The sequence below is a fragment of the Nuphar pumila genome, chromosome 16, assembly GCF_984573655.1.
Source record: "Nuphar pumila chromosome 16, dmNupPumi1.hap1.1, whole genome shotgun sequence".
Lineage (NCBI taxonomy): Eukaryota > Viridiplantae > Streptophyta > Magnoliopsida > Nymphaeales > Nymphaeaceae > Nuphar > Nuphar pumila.
Genome location: NC_143264.1, coordinates 7283774 through 7305820, shown reverse-complemented (window position 1 = coordinate 7305820; position 22047 = coordinate 7283774). Strand labels below are relative to the sequence as shown.

General features: G+C 35.9%; 2 protein-coding genes across 3 annotated transcripts; both read left to right on the top strand.

Moving 5' to 3' along the window:
- Positions 1-1304: 1304 nt before the first annotated feature.
- Positions 1305-11498, top strand: LOC149812820 (large ribosomal subunit protein mL54-like). 2 transcript variants are annotated; one of them, XM_089990886.1, is made up of 2 exons: positions 1305-1782; positions 11248-11498. In XM_089990886.1, exon 1 carries the CDS (start codon positions 1370-1372, stop codon positions 1766-1768), a length of 399 nt encoding a protein of 132 aa, XP_089847012.1. In that variant the 5' UTR covers positions 1305-1369; the 3' UTR covers positions 1769-1782; positions 11248-11498. The 2 variants fall into 2 exon arrangements, with proteins under 2 accessions (XP_089847012.1, XP_089847013.1); XM_089990887.1 differs by having other exon boundaries at positions 1360-1782; positions 11243-11498.
- A 5224-nt stretch (positions 11499-16722) lies between these two features.
- LOC149812819 (E2F transcription factor-like E2FE) lies at positions 16723-21239 on the top strand. The gene is made up of 12 exons (XM_089992302.1): positions 16723-16811; positions 16897-16964; positions 17039-17091; positions 17194-17271; positions 17532-17591; positions 17686-17815; positions 18285-18352; positions 18445-18517; positions 18646-18707; positions 18793-18968; positions 18999-19243; positions 20921-21239. Exons 1-12 carry the CDS (start codon positions 16723-16725, stop codon positions 21019-21021), a joined length of 1203 nt encoding a protein of 400 aa, XP_089848428.1. The 3' UTR covers positions 21022-21239.
- Positions 21240-22047: the final 808 nt, after the last annotated feature.

Sequence of the window (22047 nt, the reverse complement as noted above, 5' to 3'; positions counted from 1 at the left end):
TTTAATAAGATCAATATTTCATTAGGCAATTCTATTTTTTTATTAATATTAAACAAGATTCCACATGCTTCATTTTAGTTAAAAAATTTGGGGTTTCATTTTTGTTTTCAATTGGCCTCTATACGAATGATGCTTGTTAGGATCGAAGTTGTTTATTTAGTTTTCTAAATGGCATGAATATTTAATTAGGTTTTAAGATTTTTATATTGATTTCTAATTAGCATTTATTTTTTTTGTTTTTAAATGAGATGAATATTTAATTAGGTATTTTTGTGTTTTTTTAATATTAAACATGATTCCACATACTTTAGTTAGAACTTTAGCCATTTTTTTAATTAGCCTATATATGAATAATGTTTGTTAGGATTGAGGTTTTCTTTTTTAGTTCTTTAAATAGCATGAAATATTCCATTAAGTTTTAGGATTTTTTGTGTTTTTTCTAATTATCATTTAATTTTTTATTTTTATTTTAAATAAAATGAATATTTAATTTAGTATTTATGTGTTTTTAATCAACAATAAACATGATTCTATGTACTTGATTTTAGTTAGAATTTTAGGTTTTTTTTTTAATTAGGCTATATATGAATGATGTTTGTTATGATTTAAGGTTCTTATTTTGTTTTTTGTAAAATGACATAAATATTTAGTTATGGTTTTAGTTTTTTTTTTAAATTATCATTAGGCATCAATTGTTGAATAATTAATAATGAATGTTTGATTTTAGTTAAAATGTTAAGGGTTTTGGTTTTTTTATCAATTGGCATAATTGCATAATTTATAATGTTTGTATGAATTACGATCTATTTAGTGTTTTTTAAAATAACATGAATGTTGAATTATGCTTTTAAGGTTTATGTGTTTTTATTTTTCAATTATCATTATCCATAAATCTATAAAGAATGAATACTTGAGATTGGTTAGAACTTAGAATATTGAGGGTTTTTTTTGTTATTTTATCAATTAGGAATAATTAAATTAGGGTTTTAGAGACTTTTGTGTTTTTATTCATTTAGCATTTTAATTGGTAATAATAATCATTCTACGTTTGATTTCTATTAGAATTGGTGGTTTGTTTTTATTTTTTAAATAGCAATAATCATGATTCTATTTTTTATTTTTATTATGATTTAAGATTTTTTGTATTTTATTCATTTGTTTTAGTATTTAATATTTATATATTTTATTAAGGTAGTTCGACTAATCAAATAAATTTACAAATAAATATTGATTGATATTTCGTACTGGACTCTTTTTTTTTTTAACGGACATATTTCATACGTGACGTGAGACTTGTAATCGTTTTTTTAAAGTGCAGTTGTGCCTACCCTAATTTTGATTCCTGGTTTCTTCTCTGTGTGAAACCAAAATGACTCTAAGCCTGGCTAGGGGGAGCAAACTACTGCTGAGACCCATCATCACCACCATTCCCCACAGAGGGTTTGCTGTAGGAGGGCTCAAATCCAAGAAGGGTGGTGGCGGCAAAGGAGGGAGCGGGGACACCCCAAAGGCCGAAATCCTCTCCAAAGAGGTCAAAGCCACCACTGTGGTGGGTGCCAACATCCTCAAAGATGGAGCAGACCCTAAGATCTTGCCAGACTCCGACTACCCAGATTGGTTGTGGCACCTCCTGGACAAGAAGCTGCCCCTCAGTGAGCTCAAGAGGAAGAACCGCGAGACACTTCCTTATGAAGACCTCAGGCGCTTCGTTAAGCTTGACAATCGGGCTCGAATCAAGGAGAACAACTCAGTTAAGGCCAAACATTGAGTACCCATCTTCAGGTTTGCTCTCTTTCTTTCCTCTCTTCCGATTTCTTGGTGGGTGTTGTGTGTTTTTGCCTGTTTCTGATGATGGGTATGTGAGATTTATGTTTTCTTCTACTTTCTCTTACATGGGTTCTAGTGGTATGTTTTTTTGCTTGTTTCCGATGATGGACATGTGAGATTTTTGTTTTCTTTTACTTTTTCTCTTTTATGGGTTTTCATGGTGAGTAGTTCTTTGTTGGAATAGGTTCATTTGTTTTGCCTGTTATCATGAGATGTTTTCACATATGAATAAGCTTCAATTGATAATGATCCTATATGAGTGCCAATTTTAATGATGAAGAAATTAGATGGTTTTGTTTTTCTTTCTTTTTGTGCTACTGAAATCCCTGTGAAAATTACTTGTGAATGCATTGATTGATGTATCACTTGTTGCTTGTGAATCGAATGTGTTTGCTGGTTGTAGAATTGTGGAGGTTTGCATCAATTAAGAAAATGTCGTCGCTTGATCAGATGGCCTTTGAGTCCAAGTTGTCAGGTTTATAAGTATTGTTGGTAGCTGGTAAATTAATTACTGTAATTACAGAAGTTTTAGTGTTTTTTCTCTTGCTGTTGTCCTTTTTGTTGGCGGAACTCATCAATGTTGCTGTGTGTAACAAATTGCCCGCCTTTCCCCAGTCTGCTTTTAAAAATTCAATTGCTAGACTTTGTTTGGACGGTACTATATTAGTAGTAGGGCTTCAGGAGTCCTGTTTGCACGTATACAATTTTACCATCCTCAAAGCTTGTCTCATATGAATTGTGGCCAAGTGGTTCCACATCAATGCTGATTCCTGTATTTTGGGCAGGCAACTTGTCCCTCGACTATAAGTGATTACTTTTAGTTGAGTGCAGTTCTGTTTCTTATGCCCTGTTTCATTAATTTTCGTGTTAGCGTTGTGGATGGGGATACCATTGTCATGCTTATGATCATAGACAGTGTACAAAGGATCTTTCTTATACCTTGATAAGCTTACTTGCAAACTACATATTTGATTTTGGTAAATGATCCTGTGCACCTGGTAGTGTCATACTATGATTCTTCATGTTCAAAGCCATTCAATTGTAACTGTTTAGTGTTTGTTTTTTGGTACAAACTAGCCCTTTGGACGTTGTAGCAGAAGTATCTAACTGTCATATAATTTATTCCCAGTTGCTTTTTCTTATGACAGATACGTAAGTCATAACTAGGAGCAACACATGAATCACAAATAGAAGATGAGACCTTCCCAGAACCAAAGACTAAGAACATTTTAAAGTGAAGTTAGCACAAGGGTAAAATCCAAGGCACAGTGGTGCTGGAGAAAATGGGTTTTAGGACTCTGAGCCTCTCACATTTCCTAACTACTTCCTAGATTTTGAGGCCTAAGATCCTTGTGGTTCTGAGGGAGAATTTGTCCCCTCTGTCTGATAAGAACCTTTGTATGTAGTCGGATACATATGGCAAGAGGAGATAATCCCCTCTAGTCGGATGACCTCCATTTGTTGACTATAATCAGCTGTCCTATAAACTATGGTTGATTTTCTTGAGATGTATTGTTGAGAACCTTTATCATATTCAAAGTTGTCATCTGAACCCTCAGTTTTTTTCTTTATGCATGGTAGGGCAAGGCAGTCCTGAACCAACCTTGTCATTGATTGCTAAAGATTTTGGAGTGGAGGTCAAATGTCCAAAGCCAACTCCACTTTGCCAATAGCTTTACATGTTTAGGGTCACTATAATTAGGACCTCTACCATCTAAAATTCACAGCCTTAAAGTCATCATGTAAGCCTGTCTAGATTACCATATCAGTAACCTCTCAGGAACAATCTCAAAATATCAACTGAAATTGCAACTCAAGCACCTTAATGGGATATATAATATTACCAATAAGAATAAGGGGTAATGTTTCTGCTCGTTAGTGACAAATTGTCATTGTTATCAGTATCGTATTGTATGATACAATACACTATATCGTATTATCATTGGGGGAACCGATACGACATGAGGGCCATATTGTATTCGGTACGATTATCATACCGATATGATCTTAGTTGTCAAAAGCGGTGTCTCGGCACTGCCTAGGCGAGCTAGGCGCAGAGCCACCGCCTAGGCTTATGAGTCTAGGCAGTAGGGCCCCATTTTCCCACCGAAGCCCTGCCTAAGCAGCGCTTAGGTTGTCCCCGCCTAGGCTTTTGGGACATGGTTGTCATTTTTTTCTTTTTCTTTTTTGTCTCTTCCTTTCTTTTTCTTTTTCTTTTTCCTCTCGCTCTAAATGTTTTCTTTTTTTCTTATCCCCTTTTCTTATTCTTCTTTTCCTTTTCTTTTCACCTTATTTTCCTCTCCTTTTCTTATTCCTCTTCTTTTCACCCCTTTACCTTCTCTTCTTCTTCTTCCTTTCCCTTTCCCCTTTTTCCTTCTTTTTCTTTTTTTCCTTCTTGCTCCTCTCGCTCCTCCACTCTCTTCTTTTTTCTTCCTCCTCTTCTTCTTCCTCCTCCTTTTCCCCCTTTTTTTTCCTTCTTTTCTATATTTATGCTTTAGATGTATGCCTATGTTTTTCACAAATATATATATATATATATATATATATATATATATATATATATATATATATATATATATATATATATATATGAGGTAATGTTTGGTACACTCATGATTAAGGAAACCAAAATTTAATGAGTAAGGTACCCTCATGCGTAAAGAACCCCCTAGTGAAAAATATAATATTTTATTTGTCTTTTTTTTTGCACATCTAACCCTTCAGTTGTGTACTTATTTAGTACAAACTGACCTTTGGATCATGTTTTTCTAATCCATATGTCAGATTTTAGGAGGGTTGAAAAATCAATGGCTTATGATGCACCAAATTTTCAAACCTCAAAAAAACATATTTTTACCCTCAAAAACTATATCCAAGTGTTGATTCCTACTATTTTGACCATTTTTACACATCCATGAAGTAAGATTTTGTCAAAACAACTTTCCTCTATGAGTGGTAACTAAGGGATTCCTTATCGATGAGGGTAGCAAATGTTATTTCTCTCTCTCTCTCTCTCTCTATCTATCTATCTATCTATATATATATATATATATATATATATATATATATATACACACACACACACACACGAAAACCCATATCATCGAATTGGTTAGCATCGAACAACGCTCAAACGCATCCAAAAAAATGCAAAAAATATCTTTAGCGGTGTTTCTTGACCGCTGCTAAAGACAATTTTTCTGCCTAGGACCGCCACTAAAGACAAATTTTCCGCCTAGGGCCGCCGTTAAAGACTGTTAAAATGCAAAATACGTCTGATTTATGTCAGACTATTTAAGTGTTCTATATATATAATGTTTTATGTTAAATGTTATGCAATTTTATGAATTTTTCAATATGTTATATTTAATTACACATTTTATTCATAATTATAATCATATGTTTGTTACTAAATTTAACTATTTATTATAATATTTTTGTTTTTCTTGAATTCTTTTTTTTTTTGTCTCGCCTAGACTTACTAGTCCCACCTAGGCCCTGACGAGTCCTTTTAGGGGTCTTTCGCCTAGGCTCCGACTAGTGCTTTTGGCAACTAAGGATACAATATGATTCATACAATACATGAGTGTATCATACTGTATCGTACGATACACCTTGTATCGTACGGTACACCTTGTATCGTACGGTACACCTTGTATCGTACGGTACACCTTGTATCGTACGGTACACCTTGTATCGTACAAGTCAACCACTTTTTTTTTTCCTTTTTCGATGCCAGAAAAATGGCGCTTGGCCACTTATGAAGGGCCATTTTTTTACCCTCAAAAGGTTATTTTGACATCATTTTTGCATGTTGTCCCTATCCAAACCTCTTTTTCTAAGCTTACTCACCCTATTTTGAGATTAACTCTGCCCTAAAAATTGGGGCTTTTGCTATATCCGAGCCCTAGAAATGTGATTTCATTAAATCTCACCCATTTTTGTCCTACCCAACCTTTTTTTGGCTCCTAACCCTCAAAACCGAACCCTAAGGCCCCTCTTTTACCCTAAAACCTCTCTTTTTCATCATACACACTCGTTTTTTGGCTTCTAACCCTTAAAGCTAAGTCATAGTTGTGTGATTTACCCTAAATCTGCCAATTTTCATCATTACACACATATTTTTGTGTCATCTAACCCTCAAATCTCAATCTTAGAGGGTTTGATTCAACGTATTTGGAGCATGACTGCATCAAGAGATCTGATATGAGATCATTTTACACCAGTTTATAAAGGAAATAGGATGTTGAACTAGTGCAACTATTGTAAGAGGCAAATTCATGGAGGCATTTCTAGGATGAAGCATCATTTAGCTTGCACAAGGCATAATACAACTGCATGCACTTCAAAGAATCTGCTAGGTCCTACGAAATGGCAAATGCATGGGCTATTGAAGGAATTTCAATGGAAGAAGCAGAAAAAACAACAGGAGACAGCAAAAATTGGGGGCTACGATATGTCCTAGTCCTGGAAAGACCCAAAAGTGCTACCAGAGGAGCATCGAGAAGCAACTGACAGTGTGACCGGCTCCATTGAGGAAGAGTAGGAGATTTTATGGCAGTAGAAGGGCAAAGGAGAAGAGGTGGGGACAAGCAACAATGGTACTGGGTGTGCACCAACTCGTGGTGGTAGTAGGGAAGGAGAAAGAGGATTTACGAGTCTAGGACGTGGGATTGATACCTATTTCCTACCTAGGACAACTCTTATAGCCCAATCAGATATACATTCTGTCATGACCTCCAAGCAAATGATTGAGTAGACAAATCTAGCAGTTGGGCCTTTTTTTATTAGACTTACACACCATTCAACGTTGCAAACTCATATCAATCTCAAGGTATGGCTTATGCAGTAGCCAGTATAGAGATGGTTACAAAATGCCCTCCTATCATGCATTGAGGGGCAGGATCTTAAAGCAAGTTGTTGCAGAAGTGAAGCGGTGTGGTGAATTCAAAGAGTCTTAAAAGACTACGGGTTGCATTATCATGGAAGATGGATGGACTGACAAAAAACAACAAAATCTGCTAAATTTTTTTATTTCTTGTATTAAAGGTGGCATGTTTTTTAAATTCATTGATATGTCTGATAGACCGATGGCGGCAGATGGGTTGTTTGTGATTTTTAATGATGTGGTGGAGGATATTAAACTTGAAAATGTAGTCCAATTCATTATTGATAATGCAACAAACTTCAAAGTTGTTGGATTAATGGTGTTGGAGGGATATAAATGCTTTGTTTGGTGTTCATGTGCAGGCTTCAGTGCATTGCATTTATCTCATGCTTGAAGATATTGGTGAGATTAAGGGTGTATCTGAGTGCATTGAAATGTGCAAGAAAGTAACAAAATTCATTTGTAATCATTCGGTCATCCTAAACTTGATGAAGAGGTTTACCAAGGGAGCCAAGTTGATACACGTTGCATTGGCAAGGTTTGATACAAATGTTTTGACCGTACAAAGCCTTGTCATTCATCAAAATGAATTAAAGAAAGTGTGTGCTTCAGCTGAGTGGTTTGCAATGAGGACTGCACAAAAACCTGTTGGGCTTGACATAGTGGAGATAGTCTTCTCCATGAATTTTTGGAAGAGGTGCAATATGTTTTTGAGGATGATAGTGCCACTCATGAAAATGTTGAGAGTGAACACTGATGAGGCTCCAGCTATGTGCTACTTGTATGATGATATGGACAGGGCAAAAGAGCATATTAGAGAATATTTCAAGGCCAAGAAACAGTATTACATGCCGGTTTCTGCCTCTTCAATTGTGCCTTCAAATTCTCTTCTACATTTGTATATGATAGGGAAGTATAAATGGGCATCTTGAACTCCATTGAGAAAATGTAGATCATAGTCTCTAGAGACAAATTCATGTAGAGTTAACCAAGTATGAACAAAACGCGAAAGACTTTGGATGAAGGAACGCAATCCAATTGCATAGCTCATTGCGGCCAAGTATGCATTTGAAATTCAATGTTATTATATTTAATTATGTATTTTTGTGTTGCAAGGATTTTCTCTCATGATTCTTTTTGTTGGTTTAGATCAATAGTGGATTAGGTTTGGTGGAGATGCTCTTTCGTTATCTAGGTTTGTATAACATATATTGAGTCAAGGATGCAATGCCAGTGGATGCAAGAAAAAATGGAGTTTATTTTAGTGCATCCACATAGAGAAAATGAATAGATTGGAGCAGTCTTCATTAAATGATCTTGTATTTGTCGCCTACACCATGAGATTGAAGCAAAGGTAACATTAAGATATATGTTAGTGGATTTACTTTAATACAACTTGTATTATAATTATATGTGGATGTTGCAGACAAATACAACGAGAATCGAGAAGATGTCATAGGAGTAGCTGTAACCCCATCAGTATTGACAACCTTGACATAATGGATGAGTGTGTAGAAGAAAAACCTAGAGTCTTGGATGAGGAGGAGGATTGGGTCAACTCGAGGCTCAGGTGGATGATGACAATGATTATGCTGGGCTAAGGATGAATATGGATGAAGCAGGAAAATAAGACAACACAGAAGAAGACGATCCATCATTTGAATATCGTTTTATAGAGTAGGATGCTTCTTTTTTTCTTTTGTTATGTAATATATAACTTTGATATCAAACATTCATGCTTATGAGTTGTGACTTTTGTTAAATGTTTGTTAGGAGTGTTATTAGTATTGCATCAAATGCTTTAGTAGTGCATGTTTATGTTTAGTTACTCATAATGCATATATTCATGTTCTATTTTTATTGCATTCTATAATTTTTCTGATTTTTTTTTTAGATTTTCCAGATTTTTTTGTGATTTCAAGTTTTTTTATGTAGCTTACGTACGATACGATATGGTACAATACACCCGTATCTTAGGCTCATGCAATAAGGGCTATGTCACAGGGATTCGGCTAGCAGGGTGCCGCACCCGCGTCGACGTGGCTCGACGCGGGTGCGGTCAACGCGCCCAGGATCATTTTGGTCCAATTCTCGGACTTAAAAAAAAAATTTGCCAAGAATTTTTTTTTTGCCCTATATGTCATAGGGATTCTCCAACTAGGTGCCGCACCCGTGTCGCACCCGCACCCGATGCGGTCAACCTAACCCTGGGTGCAGTCAACGCACCCAGGGTCATTTATGTCCAACTTTTGGACTTTATATATATACATATATATATATATATGTATATATGTATATATAAATTTTTTATATTTTTGCCGCACCCATGTTTTTTGAAAGTGCCTCACCCCACCCCCGCACCCATGTGACATAGAATACGGGTTATGATATGCTAATTACAACATTGAAACTGGTTGTGTGTATGATCAATTTGAACCAGCATGATAAACATAGAATAATCTGCATAAAAGGCTAAGAAAAAGGGTCTAGGCTCCTTCCCTTTCACTTCATAGCTGCGCTAACAGCTACATGCCCTCTGCACTATGCATCAAACCAACTCTTGTGTGGTTCCACCAAAAATTCTCATTTCTGGCTGCAGCACAGTGTGGTTAGGGACCGAGCGAGAAACTGCTATTAGAGGAGGTTGAGTCACAAATATTCTTTCACTTAGACTATTTGTTCCAGTGAAGGCGAGTGTAGGCGAGAGTGTACATGAAAACAATAGCTATATAGTGCATGACTGATAATTACAAAATCTTGTGCTGTACAAACTTCAATGAGATGACAAATTCTGAATGTAGAGTAGATAGGATATTGTTTAACATATCTTCTCTTGTTGGATTAAGCATTCCCTAGTTGTTCTAGCCAAGGTTAATATCGTATCATTACCCGTATCGATCGGACCCAAAGTAACACCATATTGTATCATAAAATTTTCATAAAAAAATTCTAAAAAAAAAAAACAGAAAAATTAGCAAAAATTCTAAAAAATCATATCACATTAAACAATGAATTGCACAAAATACAACCATAAAATCACATATGAAGCTTTTATGTCTATATGAGCCGCATAAGACATCATCAAACATCAAGTAATATAGAATCATAGATAATATTGCATGCATATCTCACAAGAACAATGCAAAATATTAAATATCTTTCAATTAAGAATATGTCACAAGACTCGTACTTTCATATTACATAAACAAAAATATTATGGCAATAGCTGCACTCAATTTTCAATCGGTTTTCGCTCATTACTTGAGTGTGTCATTGCCATGCCGGATCATCTTATGTCATCTTTGTTGGAGGAGTGTGGAGTTTGATTTCTACCTTGGTATAAATCTTTAATTTTCGAGGATTCAATTTCATGGTAAGTTGGAAGAGGGTTGTAGGGGGGCAATGCTTCCCGAGGCCAATTTTTTTTAGCGAGTAGCTTTGTAAGTTTACTCATAATAAAGATTTTTTTATCTTAACCCATTTTATTGAGTGAAAAATGATAAAAATGCACTTTTTTTACTTTAACTCACTTTTTTAGGTAAAAAAATAGTGAAAATGTACTTCTAATGACCTCTAGACAAATGAAGAAGTCGGCTCTCAAAAGGTATTGAAAATCCGAAATGAAAAAGTAACTTTCGGCCTTTTTAAAGTGACCGAAGGTGTATCGTACGATACACCCAATATGGGTTGCAAAACCCAAAAGTAATATGGTACGATACTTACAACACTGGTTTTAGCAGCTGCCCTGCTCTTATTACTATTTTCCGTCTTCTTGCCCTGTTTGGTTTTGATGTAAGACTGCATGCATCTGTTTCTTGTCAAGCCTGTTTGGTTTTGACCTGGTATGATGGTCATGATATGACTATTGTATTCATAGTGATGCATGAACTCTGTGCTTCTTGGACAATATATCTGCTACTTCTGTGCGATAGAATCTTTTATAGCAGTGTCGAGTTTTTTGTTTTCACCATTTGGTTTCTTTGTCAGCTTTAGTGGTTCATGCAGTTTGTTAGTATATATTAATTTCTCTTAAGTGGTTTACATTTTCTCACTGCAACAAAATCTTTAGGGCCAGTTTGTTTCACAGGAAAACAACCCTTTTTCATTTGAAACTGAGTTGTTTTCGCATGGTGATGAAGCAAACACTGATGTGAAAATGGATCAGCCTACACTTTCTCACTGCGGCAAAATCTTTAGGGCCAGTTTGTTTCACAGGAAAACAACCCTTTTTCATTTGAATCTGAGTTGTTTTCGCATGGTGATGAAGCAAACTGATATGAAAATGGACCAGCCTACTTGGCTTGCTATATGGGCTCTCGTTCTCCTGCAGGAAGCAAGTTTTCATATGGAAACCCTTACCCAAGGAAATGTTTTCCCACAAAAAATGTGGGGCTCACGGGCATGGTTGTTTCGAGGGGAGTGCTTTCATATAAAAGACACTTCCCTCCCTACCCTGTGAAACAAACGCGCCCGGTCCTTAAACAAATGCAAGTTGATGCTTTCATCATCATAACTTCTTGTTTTCAGTGCAGACCAAGGAGTATGGCAACAGCGAAGATCGATATTCAGTAGTTGAGCTTGATGGCATTCTTTGAGTTCAGGATGTCCAGGAAGCTGCATGATTTGTTATATGAAAATCTCTTGAAAACTTTCTTAGTTTATGCTAGTTTACTGTAGTTGATTTACAGGGAATCCATTTCATCTCTTCAAGAGCACATTGAAACTGTTTCTAGCTTCATGTAAATGAAGAGATCGTTATCAGCATAAATGAAACTGTTGGTGTTTAATATGCATGAGTAATATCCTGAAATATCTTAAAAATGAAAAAAATGACTATTGCAGGTGATTATTTTATGGGGTAAATATTTAGTTCTAATGAAGGTACACACTATCGAGTATAAAACATCTTTATCTTTTTTTTTTTTGGATCGGACCCTACAAATGTAATCTACATGGTTTGTTTAGTAGGTAATGGGTTTTGAATCATGTGATTGTAACGTATAAGTAGGTCTTTAAGGGCTTCGAAGATCAACGGTTCACAATGTACCAAAACTTTAACACATAAATTCATGTTTTTACATTAGAAAAACATGATCCAAGGCCTGATCATTGGCCAACGGACCATGTGAAAACATCTATGGTGTTAGAATGAGTCGATACGACTTGCACCTATCATTTTCAGCTGAATAGTTTTGTACCTTCATTAGTACCAAATATTTCCCCTTATTTTATGGTGCAATTCCATTTCGAAGCATACATTACAATGCACAATATTGAATGACTTTTTTTTTTTCCTTTTCCTAGTTTAATGGCAAGCTCTATAACTTTCTTGCCTTGTTATCAACAACCACAAGAAATTCCTTGTAAGATGGGAATATTTGGATTGCGCAGAGAATTTCTTTTGAATGCTGATATGTAGAGAAAGTCTGGCACCACTTATCCCTTGCTTGGTTTCCCCTTCAAATAAGAGCTCTTCATGCATCCCAGATGGCCTAACTTTCTTGTCATGTTATCAACACCACAAGTACAAGTTCTTTGTAAGATGGGAATATTACCCAGAGAATTTCTTTTAAATGCTAATGTGTAGATAAAGTCTTGCACCACTTATCCCTTGCTTGGTTTCCCCTTTAAATAAGAGCTCTCCATGCATCCCATACTGCATGGTAAGACTCTCTCTCTCATGTTCTTAATTGCCAATTTTGCATGGCCATTATACCTGTAAACCGAACCGTTTTATGCATGGCATGCATAGCTTAATTGAGAAGGTAGGTATTATACAAGTTAGCTATCAGTTTTCTGTAGGGTCATCTTATAAATAAAGGGCAGGAAATAGCTTCTTGGTTGGCACTACCAATTTTCCATTTCAACGTCTTCAACACCTTTTACTTTGGCTCTGATATCTCTCAATTTATATATGCAGTTTCATCAATGGTATGCATTTTTTTACACTTTTTTTGTCATGTAAATGTGTTAAAATTAGTTTTGTTTTTTATTTCTTGCTCTCAATTGTTGATAAGATGCTTGGTTATTCATTTCAAAACTTTCTTTTTCAATTACAAGTGGTATAAAAGAGCACTTCTTGCTTTATTTTTCATATACATCTTTTTGAGAATAAAATGTTTTATTTTATAGGTAGACCTATTTTTATGTATTCATTAATTTTACTTGTTCTCATAAAAAAACTTTGATATAAAACTTCACTTATCTAGAGCCAGGACGGGCCGCTTATCGTTCTGTTTGGCTTTACCAGGAAATGCATAGGAACTACCTAAGCAAGTCAGGTCTTTTACACTTCGCCTGCAAATATTGTTTCCCAATTTTTCATGGTTAGTGCTAGCCATAGTGACAAAGAAATATCAGCATCTTTTTCAAAAAAATGCCAGAAATTGGCTGGTCGATATTTTCCTATAAAAATGCAATAAATTTAATTTTAAAATTTGTTATTTAGTTTTTTGTAAATAAATTCATTTTTTTATTTTTGTTTTTTAAAATTATTTTTTCCTTTTTAATGTCAAAAAAATGTGACAAAAAATCAATTTGTCACGATGATTTGGCCTGCTGATATTTACAAAAAAAGAAAAAAAAAACATTTTGCTACCATGGTGCTGGTATCACTTCTAGATTCCTAGACACTTTGTAAAGTTTGGACGGCCTAATTTTTTTTTAAGACTGCATGTCTTCTCGAAGAAACACGAGTAATCTTGAAAATGATATGATTATTGAAGGCGTTTGAATTTCAAGTTGGGCAACTGCTGTTTTCCTAGGAAAACAATAATGCTTGTCTTTAATTGGAGGAAAACAGAAATGCTTGTGATAATACTAACGCAGTGCCATCAACAAGGAGTAAAGAACATGCCATAATATCGGCCCTTATTGTTCAGAATGTTAAAGATACAGTATGGTTACCCCGAACTGTGTTTACAGTGATTATCTGAACATGTATTAAAGCAAAGGATAATGCTGATGGGGAGCATAGTGACAAAAGTTTAAAACGGCAATTTATTGCCATGATTTTTCGCGTGATATTTTGAAATTTGTTATTTATCTCGCATTTTTCAGCTAAAATAAACAAATTAAGTTTTAAAAAATACTAGGCTTAATAAAATTTTTACAGGTTTAAGGTCTTGTTGAAAATTCAAACTTCTAGTTAAAATAATTCAAAACTTTTAATATTCATGCTGGATTTTAGGAACATCTAAGGCCACTAATTTTCAAGATGAATTTTAAGAAACTGTCTCTATTCTCAACACTTTCCAAAAATGCTTTTTTGAAAACTCGGTTGATGTTGTGGGTAGATGAGAGGACAGTTTAATAGTAGTGAATGAGAGAAGGAGAGATGCACATTAAAGAACAGTTTCATGAGATTTTATTCACCCAAAGATAGCGATGTTAGTGCATTTTAATTATATTTAAATCAGTCTTTCACAAAAAAAAAAATCAAATTTAAAGCAGTTAACTATCTCTGTTTTTATTTTTTAAATCTTGCGACTAAAACTTAAATATCAAGATAAAAAAGCGATATTTAGATTTTGACGAAAATACCATGATATTTTGAAATTATCGAGCTATTTTGAAGTTTAAAATGGTGAGAAAATATATTGCATTTTTTTCGATAGTTTCAAAATATCGCGGATATTTGTCTCAGTGATGGGGAGATTTCCTTTCAGACCATCTGTGATTGGACCCAGGTTATGTCATAAAGATTCGTGGATTAATAATTTATGTTTTTTATTGAAAACATATTAAAAATAATAAAAAATATTAAAAATATTACAATAATGGATGCAGGAATCCTTGTCCAAATCAGCGTCTGTGTGTCTCATCAGGGACACCCATGGCCAAAAGGGCGTGTCCCTGTGACAAAGGACCCAAGTTGAGGACAATTACTGCAGAACTGGTGAATCTTCATAAAAGTTGCTGGGTCGTGTTTGGAGCCCAGGGTGGGTCCAGTATGCCGTATGGTTATTGTTGGATCCAACCAATCCAGTCTGTTAGGTCCAACACAGAGATCATGTGCATCATAGTTTTGTTCTGGATCACTAGGTCTGTCCCGTACCATACAGCAAGAGTCTGTTAGGGAACTGACATGGTGAATGCAATAAGTTTGGGAGATATAAATTGGGCTGTTCTGTTATATATATATATATATATATATATATATATATATAGTGACAAATATCGTGAGATTCATGAAAATCTCATTAGAAATTAACTGAAAGTTAAAAACGGCAATTTCTTGCAATATTTTTTAAATATCGTGATTTTTTCATCAAAACATAAATATCGTGATTTAAACATGATATTTATGTTTTTAACAGTTATTTATCATGAAAAAATCATGCGGTTTTTATTTTTAACTCATTTATATTTCTTATAAAAATAATTTTATATTTTAAATTTATTTTTTATTGCCAAGATTTTTTCCAAAACTGCGAGATTTAGAAAAAAAAAAATCAATTTCTCATGAGTTTTTTACTGTTGATATTTTTGCCATTTTTTACTTTTGTCACTATGCTTCCAACATAATTCCACAAGTAGCAATGTCTAATAACCAGCAAGGCTGAGTGCATGTAGCCTGTACAGCACCAGCCATATAACAACTTTTGACCTCACCAAAAGATCACACTTTGGCTTGGAGGTTATTCTATTTTTAGGACCTTGGTGGGTTCCCTCTTGACGAATAATGGGTAGGTGTTTGACGCTTTTTTTTCCTACCGCCTGCCTATACTTCAAGTGTAATCTATAAAAAAGTGTCCAAACACAAAGTGTCCAGTTCGGCTTGGCCCAAACACTATTCGTGATCAGTTCATATAAGTCAAGCCCAAACACAAAGTGTCCAGTTCGGCTTGGCTTGAGTAAACTCGTATATACAGAAAGAGAAGAATGTGTATTATATATATTATATAAAATATGTATTTTAAATGTAATATATAAAAGAAAAGAATGCACAAACTATATAAATAAAGTGAATGATGCATGAAAATTATGTATATATAATATGAACTATTAAAACTAATATATAAAATATATATACTTTAAGTGTAATCTATAAAAAATACATATTTCATATTAAAATAACATGGAATCTCTTGTACTAGCCCGCTTGTATAGGGCTCCTCTCGTTCAGGGATGAGCTGAGCTCAAAATTGGCTCGGCTAAACACGAGAACGAGCCGAGTCACAAGTACGAGCCGAGCCCAAACATGCCATGTTGGGTTTGTTGGGCGAGTTTAGGAACCCTAGTGGAGATGCCAAATCTCTCTTTACCAAATTCAGAAACCATGGTTTCCATCTCAACTACCAATCCCAGACAGCTTTAATGGCTCATAATGTTCAAAATTTCAAGATACAGCCCAATGCAGGATCAAATACCTTTCAAACGTTGCCTCCAAAACTAAGCCAATTTAAACAGTGCAGACAAGGTGGGGGATGCCCTTACTTTAAACATGTGCACCACGTCATCATGGTGTATGCGTGCAGCTCACTCACGTGTTACGTGAATCAATATTTTACCAAAACACCCTCACTTAACCCAAACATTACAACCAACAATTTAAAACATTGGTGGGCATTTGAATCATTTAAGTAGTCAAGCGTCATATCCGTCCGTGGAAAAGTCAGAAACCCTAGGGTGGTCGTCACTGGTGGAGGTACGTGAACACGATTTAAAAAAAAGAAAGGAGGCACGTGAACACGATTTAAAAAAAAAGAAGGCCGAGCTGTGCTTTTCATCGCCCGCAATTTATTTGAATGCGGGGCTCCCGCTTCTTGTCAATACTCTCCGAGCCTCAGGTTCGGATCCGAGCCTGTTTTTTCGAATTCATCCACGCGCCGCGCCTTTTTAACGGTCCGTTTCTCTCCATCGCGCGCCCTCGCTAATATATTCCCCCCCTCTCCCCAAACTAGAAATCCTCTCTCTCTCTCTCTCTCTCTCTCTCTCTCTCTCTCTCTCTCTCTCTCTCTCTCTCTCTCTCTGGATGCGTAGATAGTAGGGTGGTGGTGATAGAGATGTCGTCTTCTTCCTCGTTGAAGGATTTGCATAGTCGCCATTACACCTATAACCGCAAGGACAAGTCTCTAGGCCTCCTCTGCCAGAAGTAGTTCTCTCCTGCTATCTGAGCGCGTTTTTGTTTTTATTTGGAATCTACAAGTAGATCTCATACCCAAGTGGGTTTCTTGCAGTTTTCTTGCCCTGTACAATCGGGAAGGGGTTGAATCAATCGGGTTGGATGAGGCCGCTAGCCGTCTCGGTAAATCGCCAACTTGGTGATCCCTGTTGTGTTGTGGTTGTCATGACTGATTTGGTCTTGGTTTTTGTCTGTAGGCGTAGAGAGGCGGCGGATCTATGACATTGTGAACGTTCTTGAGAGCGTTGGGGTGAACCCTGTTTCTTTTCTAATTCTTTGTCCTCTTCTTTTCTTATATTTTTTCCGATTTGGGGTTTCTGAATCATGGTGGTGTTTGTCTGATTTGGTTTAGGTTCTTGCAAGGAAGGCGAAGAATCAGTATTCTTGGAAAGGGTTTGAGGGGATACCACAGGCCTTGGAAAAACTAAGAGTATTGCACAAATTCCCCCCTTCTTTTTCTTTTTTTAGAGAGTTATGATGATAAAACTTACCAAATCGGACGACAGTAATTGATTTAGTCTGCCGCGTCGGATGCTTAGCACCATAAGCAATGTTTGGTCAGAATGCTGAGGATCTATCACACAGACGGTGCAGATGGATTTCTCATGGTTGATACAGTTCTAAGTTTCCGGTTTTCGTAGTCCGTGGTGTTTTTCATCTGTTGATTCTTGGTGTTTGGGTCAAATGCAGGAAGACGCAATACGAGAAGCATCTAATAACATACTGCCAGTTGTTCCTGATGATGCCAGGGTAAGTTGTTTAATTACTCTTTGTAGGTTTTATCAACTGTTGAACAATTGTTTCTGTGTTACTGATTTATTCTTCTTCTTTTCTTTAAATCTAGGTTTCTGACGATGAGGAGGACGAAAATTCTTCTAACCCCAACAGCCAAGAATTTCCTCTGAAGTGTAGCCATAGCTCTGTTCTTCTGCAGCCCGATACATCCAACACAACTGCAGCAAAACTGAAGTCAGGTGCACATTTGAATAGGGGAATTGTTTCTTGCGAGGCAATGCAATGTGTTGTATAGAGTGCTCAATTTTCTGATGACTGCCAATGGCTGTTGAGGTTGGATGGTTTGACATGAGCACAAGTCAAGCCTAGTTGTCACATGCCCATTTCATGAATCTTTTCTGACTATTAAGTTTGAACACGGAAATTGTTGACGTGTAGTCAGATGTATCACTGTGGGGCTTTAATCAATTGGAAAACCGAAGCCTAGTTGAATTTGTGTTGGTTCATGGGTGCACAATAAATATTGATTGGTCATTATATGATATGCATGTGCACGTAGCCATTCATTGTGCCGAAAGTTGTGAAATTCAGAGAGGCGATACAATGCATTATTAAAGATTTGCCTTTCAAACGGCAGATTCCTGAAAATTGCAAAAACTGAACAGAATTTTGGTTGCTATCTACTTAAGGGATTGTTGGTATGTGCAGAACGTAGAAGAGAGAAATCTCTGGGCCTTCTCACACAAAACTTTGTTAAACTTTTTCTGAGTTCGAAGGTAGAATATCCTCTTTCTTGATTGTTCCTTACCCATTCAATATTTTGTGCAATCTTGGCATACAATAAATTTTTGTTATGTGTATTATCCAGGCAGAGATTGTCTCACTTGAAGAAGCAGCAGTTCTTTTGCTTGGGGAAGCACATGATTCTTTGCAATTGAGGAGTAGTAATTCTTGAACCAAGTCCATCCTCGTTGCTTTAGTTTTTTTCCTCTTTTGATAATTAAATTTCTGTTTGCACTTAAAAACCAAGTCAAATATTTTCTGATTTTTATTTGTCTGTATGTTGCAGCAAAAGTGAGAAGATTATATGACATTGCAAATGTATTGTCATCCATGAATCTCATTGAGAAGGTGATATTAATATGGAAAATGACAGAATTTGTGCCATCCATTTTTTTTTGGTGTTTTTGAAAATTTCAGTGGCTTTTATTTTCAGACACATCATTCTGTCACCAGAAAGCCTGCATTTAGATGGTTGGGTGTTAATGGAAAATCTGAGAAGAATTCTGGTTCTGTTTGTTCCTCTGATATCCCCAAGGAAGTGATTAAGAAGAGGGAATTTGGAACAGAACTTTGTACCAATATAGACATTGACACTAAAAGGAGCAAATTGTTCTCAGGATTTCACATTCTAAAGCCAAGGAAAGAAAATGAGGTGAATTTGGAAGTTAGTGATGACAAAGCACGGATGCAGCCACAACAGCAGCAACAGCAGCACTGTCAAAGACAACAGGAGCAGCAGAAGGAGAACATTCCCTCGAAGGGGTTTGTTTATGGACCTTTTTCTCCAGTTTGTCTAGCTCAAGCGAATGCAGAGAGCAGTTCAAAGAGATTCCAGGACTGGGATGCCTTGGCTGCATCTTTTCATCCTCAGTACAAGAACCAAGGTAAGATATAGCAGCACCAAAACTTTTCTTGTTCATAAACTTGATTCTGATCTTGCGTATGCTTTCATATAAGATGACATGGGATTTTGCTAAAGCTTGAGTTAGGTTTGGCCTTGAGTCCTGTTTGTAGTTAATGATCAAATGAGTTAAGACTTAAATGTAGAAAGTTTGCTCTGTCTTCTGAATCTATGCCTGGGTTACCTGATTGCGTAGGTAATTCTTTTTGACAATCTGATGTTGAAGAGGTAGATGTGGTGATTTAAAGCTTTATGCATGATTTAGTTGTCTCCTGTGAAGTCCTTGAATGGAGACTGGAGACTCCATAAGTCAACTTTTTTTTTCCATCTGGAAACTGGATCCTTCTGGGTTTCATTTCTTTGGCTTTAGTCTTGGTTTTAAACATGGTTTCGAGGCTGTGTGTGTGTTTGTGCATGCATGTGTGAGTGTGTCATAGGTTATAACATACAGTAGGAAACTGGAAGAATGATGCAATATGTGTAGGGATTAGTATTGGTGATGAAATACCCGTAACTAAACTGGATCTGGCCATGCTGATGTTGAATTTGAATGGTATCTCTTCTGGTATTATTGGGTCTTTCTATTTGATGTTCAACTTTTCTGCTTAATGATACTTTTTAGAGTGTTGGATTGAAGCGCTTAATCTAGTGGGTTTTTTATCTTATGTTCTAGATTTAGGAAGAAGCAGCCTGATGGATTTGCAGAAGGTTATACAAGGCTTATTCTAGGCCATGGTGTTGGCTAAAATATAAAGTTTGAACATTCTTAAGAGAGTCTGCTTGGGTATCTCACATTATCACTCAAAATTTCTGGGTAGCTATTCTTGTATCAAGTCAAGTCATTCTAAGTCATCCCAATTTATCCCAAGCCTATGTTCATCATTTTGATGCAATCTTAACCCTACTTGATTAATTCTCAGTTGGTGTTCCTTTTCCACCCCTGGAATATCTTACAAATTTATTAGCAAGTTAAATGTCCAATCTTTGTTGAAACGGAATTTAATCATTGACCAGGAAATGTATTTTAAGCCGATTTCTTCGGGAAAATATTTTTATGATGGCTACCATCTCAGTTAGGCAATTCTCTTTTTCGTTGTTGGTGCAAGAATTTTTCTAGTTCCTTTATTTCTTAAAATTTGATGGCTACCATCTCAGTTAGTCATGTCTTTTTTCAGTGTTGGTGCAAGAACTTTTAGGTCCTTGATTTCTTAAATTTTTCATTACTTGTGTTCATAATGCCTGCATTACTTTTCTTCACTTCTATGAGAAGCTAGAGTTATATCAAATGATTGCTTAAGATGGCTCTTCAGTTAGCATCAACACCATGATCTATTACAACCTTATTCAGAAACCATACAAATCTAGCTATTCAGACAATTTGACCAAGTACCCATCCTATTAGTGACTACAAGAAGCCCTAGGCCACAAGGCTAAGTTCTAGTAGGAAAACTGATCTAATCCTGAAGATCTTAACTAGTCATTTACCAGTCCTGGAAAATTTTGTGGCCAATTGCATGAGTGAAAGTGTGTGTGAGTTGCATATGTGAATGTTGCATGCAAGTACATGTGTTTATGCATGCTTATGTGTGTGTAAGCATGTCTCTGCACGTTTTTTGTGTGCAATGTGCAAAACTGATCAGTGGTTGATTTTTGTGGTCAGCATTGAGTGATCTTTTTGCCCACTATCTGGAGGCTTGGCAATCATGGTGTGCACAAGTGACTGCTGGAGGAACTCACCGATCCCATCTGCATTCTTCCTAACGTTAATGTGTTAAAGCATCAATGTACATCTGTTTGGGAGCAATGTACTGTATCATTATATTCTTCTTTGATGGCAAGGCTGATGACCATGACATGCACCTTATTGATGGCATTTCACTGGTCTGATACAATCATGATTGTTTTCTTTGTGACGGTTGCCCAACTATGCAATTTCAGTTTACTTTCAATAACGAGGTCGTGTAGTCAGCAAACAATCAGTTTGCAGATATCTCTTCCAATGGCTGGCTAAAAGATTATTTGTAAGAATATTTGAAAGACTTGTTCCTGCTTGTGTAGTTTCTTTAGTAAATGTGAGATTTGAATTGAGCAGTTTGTGTGTAAGCTGGCTGCTGGAACCCCCATGAGAGAGAGAGAGAGAGAGAGAGAGAGAGAGAGAGAGAGAGAGAGAGAGAGAGAGAGAGAGAGAGAGAGAGAGAGAGAGAGAGAGAGAGAGAGAGAGAGAGAGAGAGAGAGAGATGATGACTTAAACAGTGTTCAATACTATTGACTTTGGGTTGAATGTTCTTTCACTTGAGGCTTTGAGCCGAGTGTTGCTCTAGTAAAAATGTCAGTTGGACATGATACTCAAAATTTAATTTTGATATGATCTGTACTCAACAAATGGTTCTGTCCAAGACTGCTGAACAGTATAAATGATGTTTGAGGTTCATGCCCTACATCTTGTTTTAGCATATAATTAAATAGCAAAATCATTGCAAACCAACTTCACAAATCATGTTCTTGGTAAAATATCAGAGAATATTGGCACAGTAAAATATAGAAATATTTTAAAAATACAAAAATAAAAAATTGCAAATAATATGAAAACATAGTGTTTTTTCCATGTTAGTATCATGAAAAGCTTGATATTTTCAGAATAGGTAGTTTTTAAACTATTTGTATTTTTTTGGCAATATCTTAGCTTTTGAAAATACCATAACAGAATTGTGATATTTTCAAAGTCTTGCTGGTGGTTAGTGTAATGCTATCAAAGTTGATGTCTCTTAGCAATGAGATTTGCAGATC

Excerpts from the sequence above, each read along its gene's own strand:
- LOC149812820 (XM_089990886.1), top strand. The coding sequence starts at position 1,370 with ATGACTCTAAGCCTGGCTAGGGGGAGCAAACTACTGCTGAGACCCATC.
- LOC149812819 (XM_089992302.1), top strand. The coding sequence starts at position 16,723 with ATGTCGTCTTCTTCCTCGTTGAAGGATTTGCATAGTCGCCATTACACC. Across the intron at positions 16,812-16,896 it reads CTAGGCCTCCTCTGCCAGAA|TTTTCTTGCCCTGTACAATC; the intron begins GTAGTTCTCTCC and ends GGTTTCTTGCAG. Across the intron at positions 17,272-17,531 it reads AGGCCTTGGAAAAACTAAGA|GAAGACGCAATACGAGAAGC; the intron begins GTATTGCACAAA and ends GGTCAAATGCAG.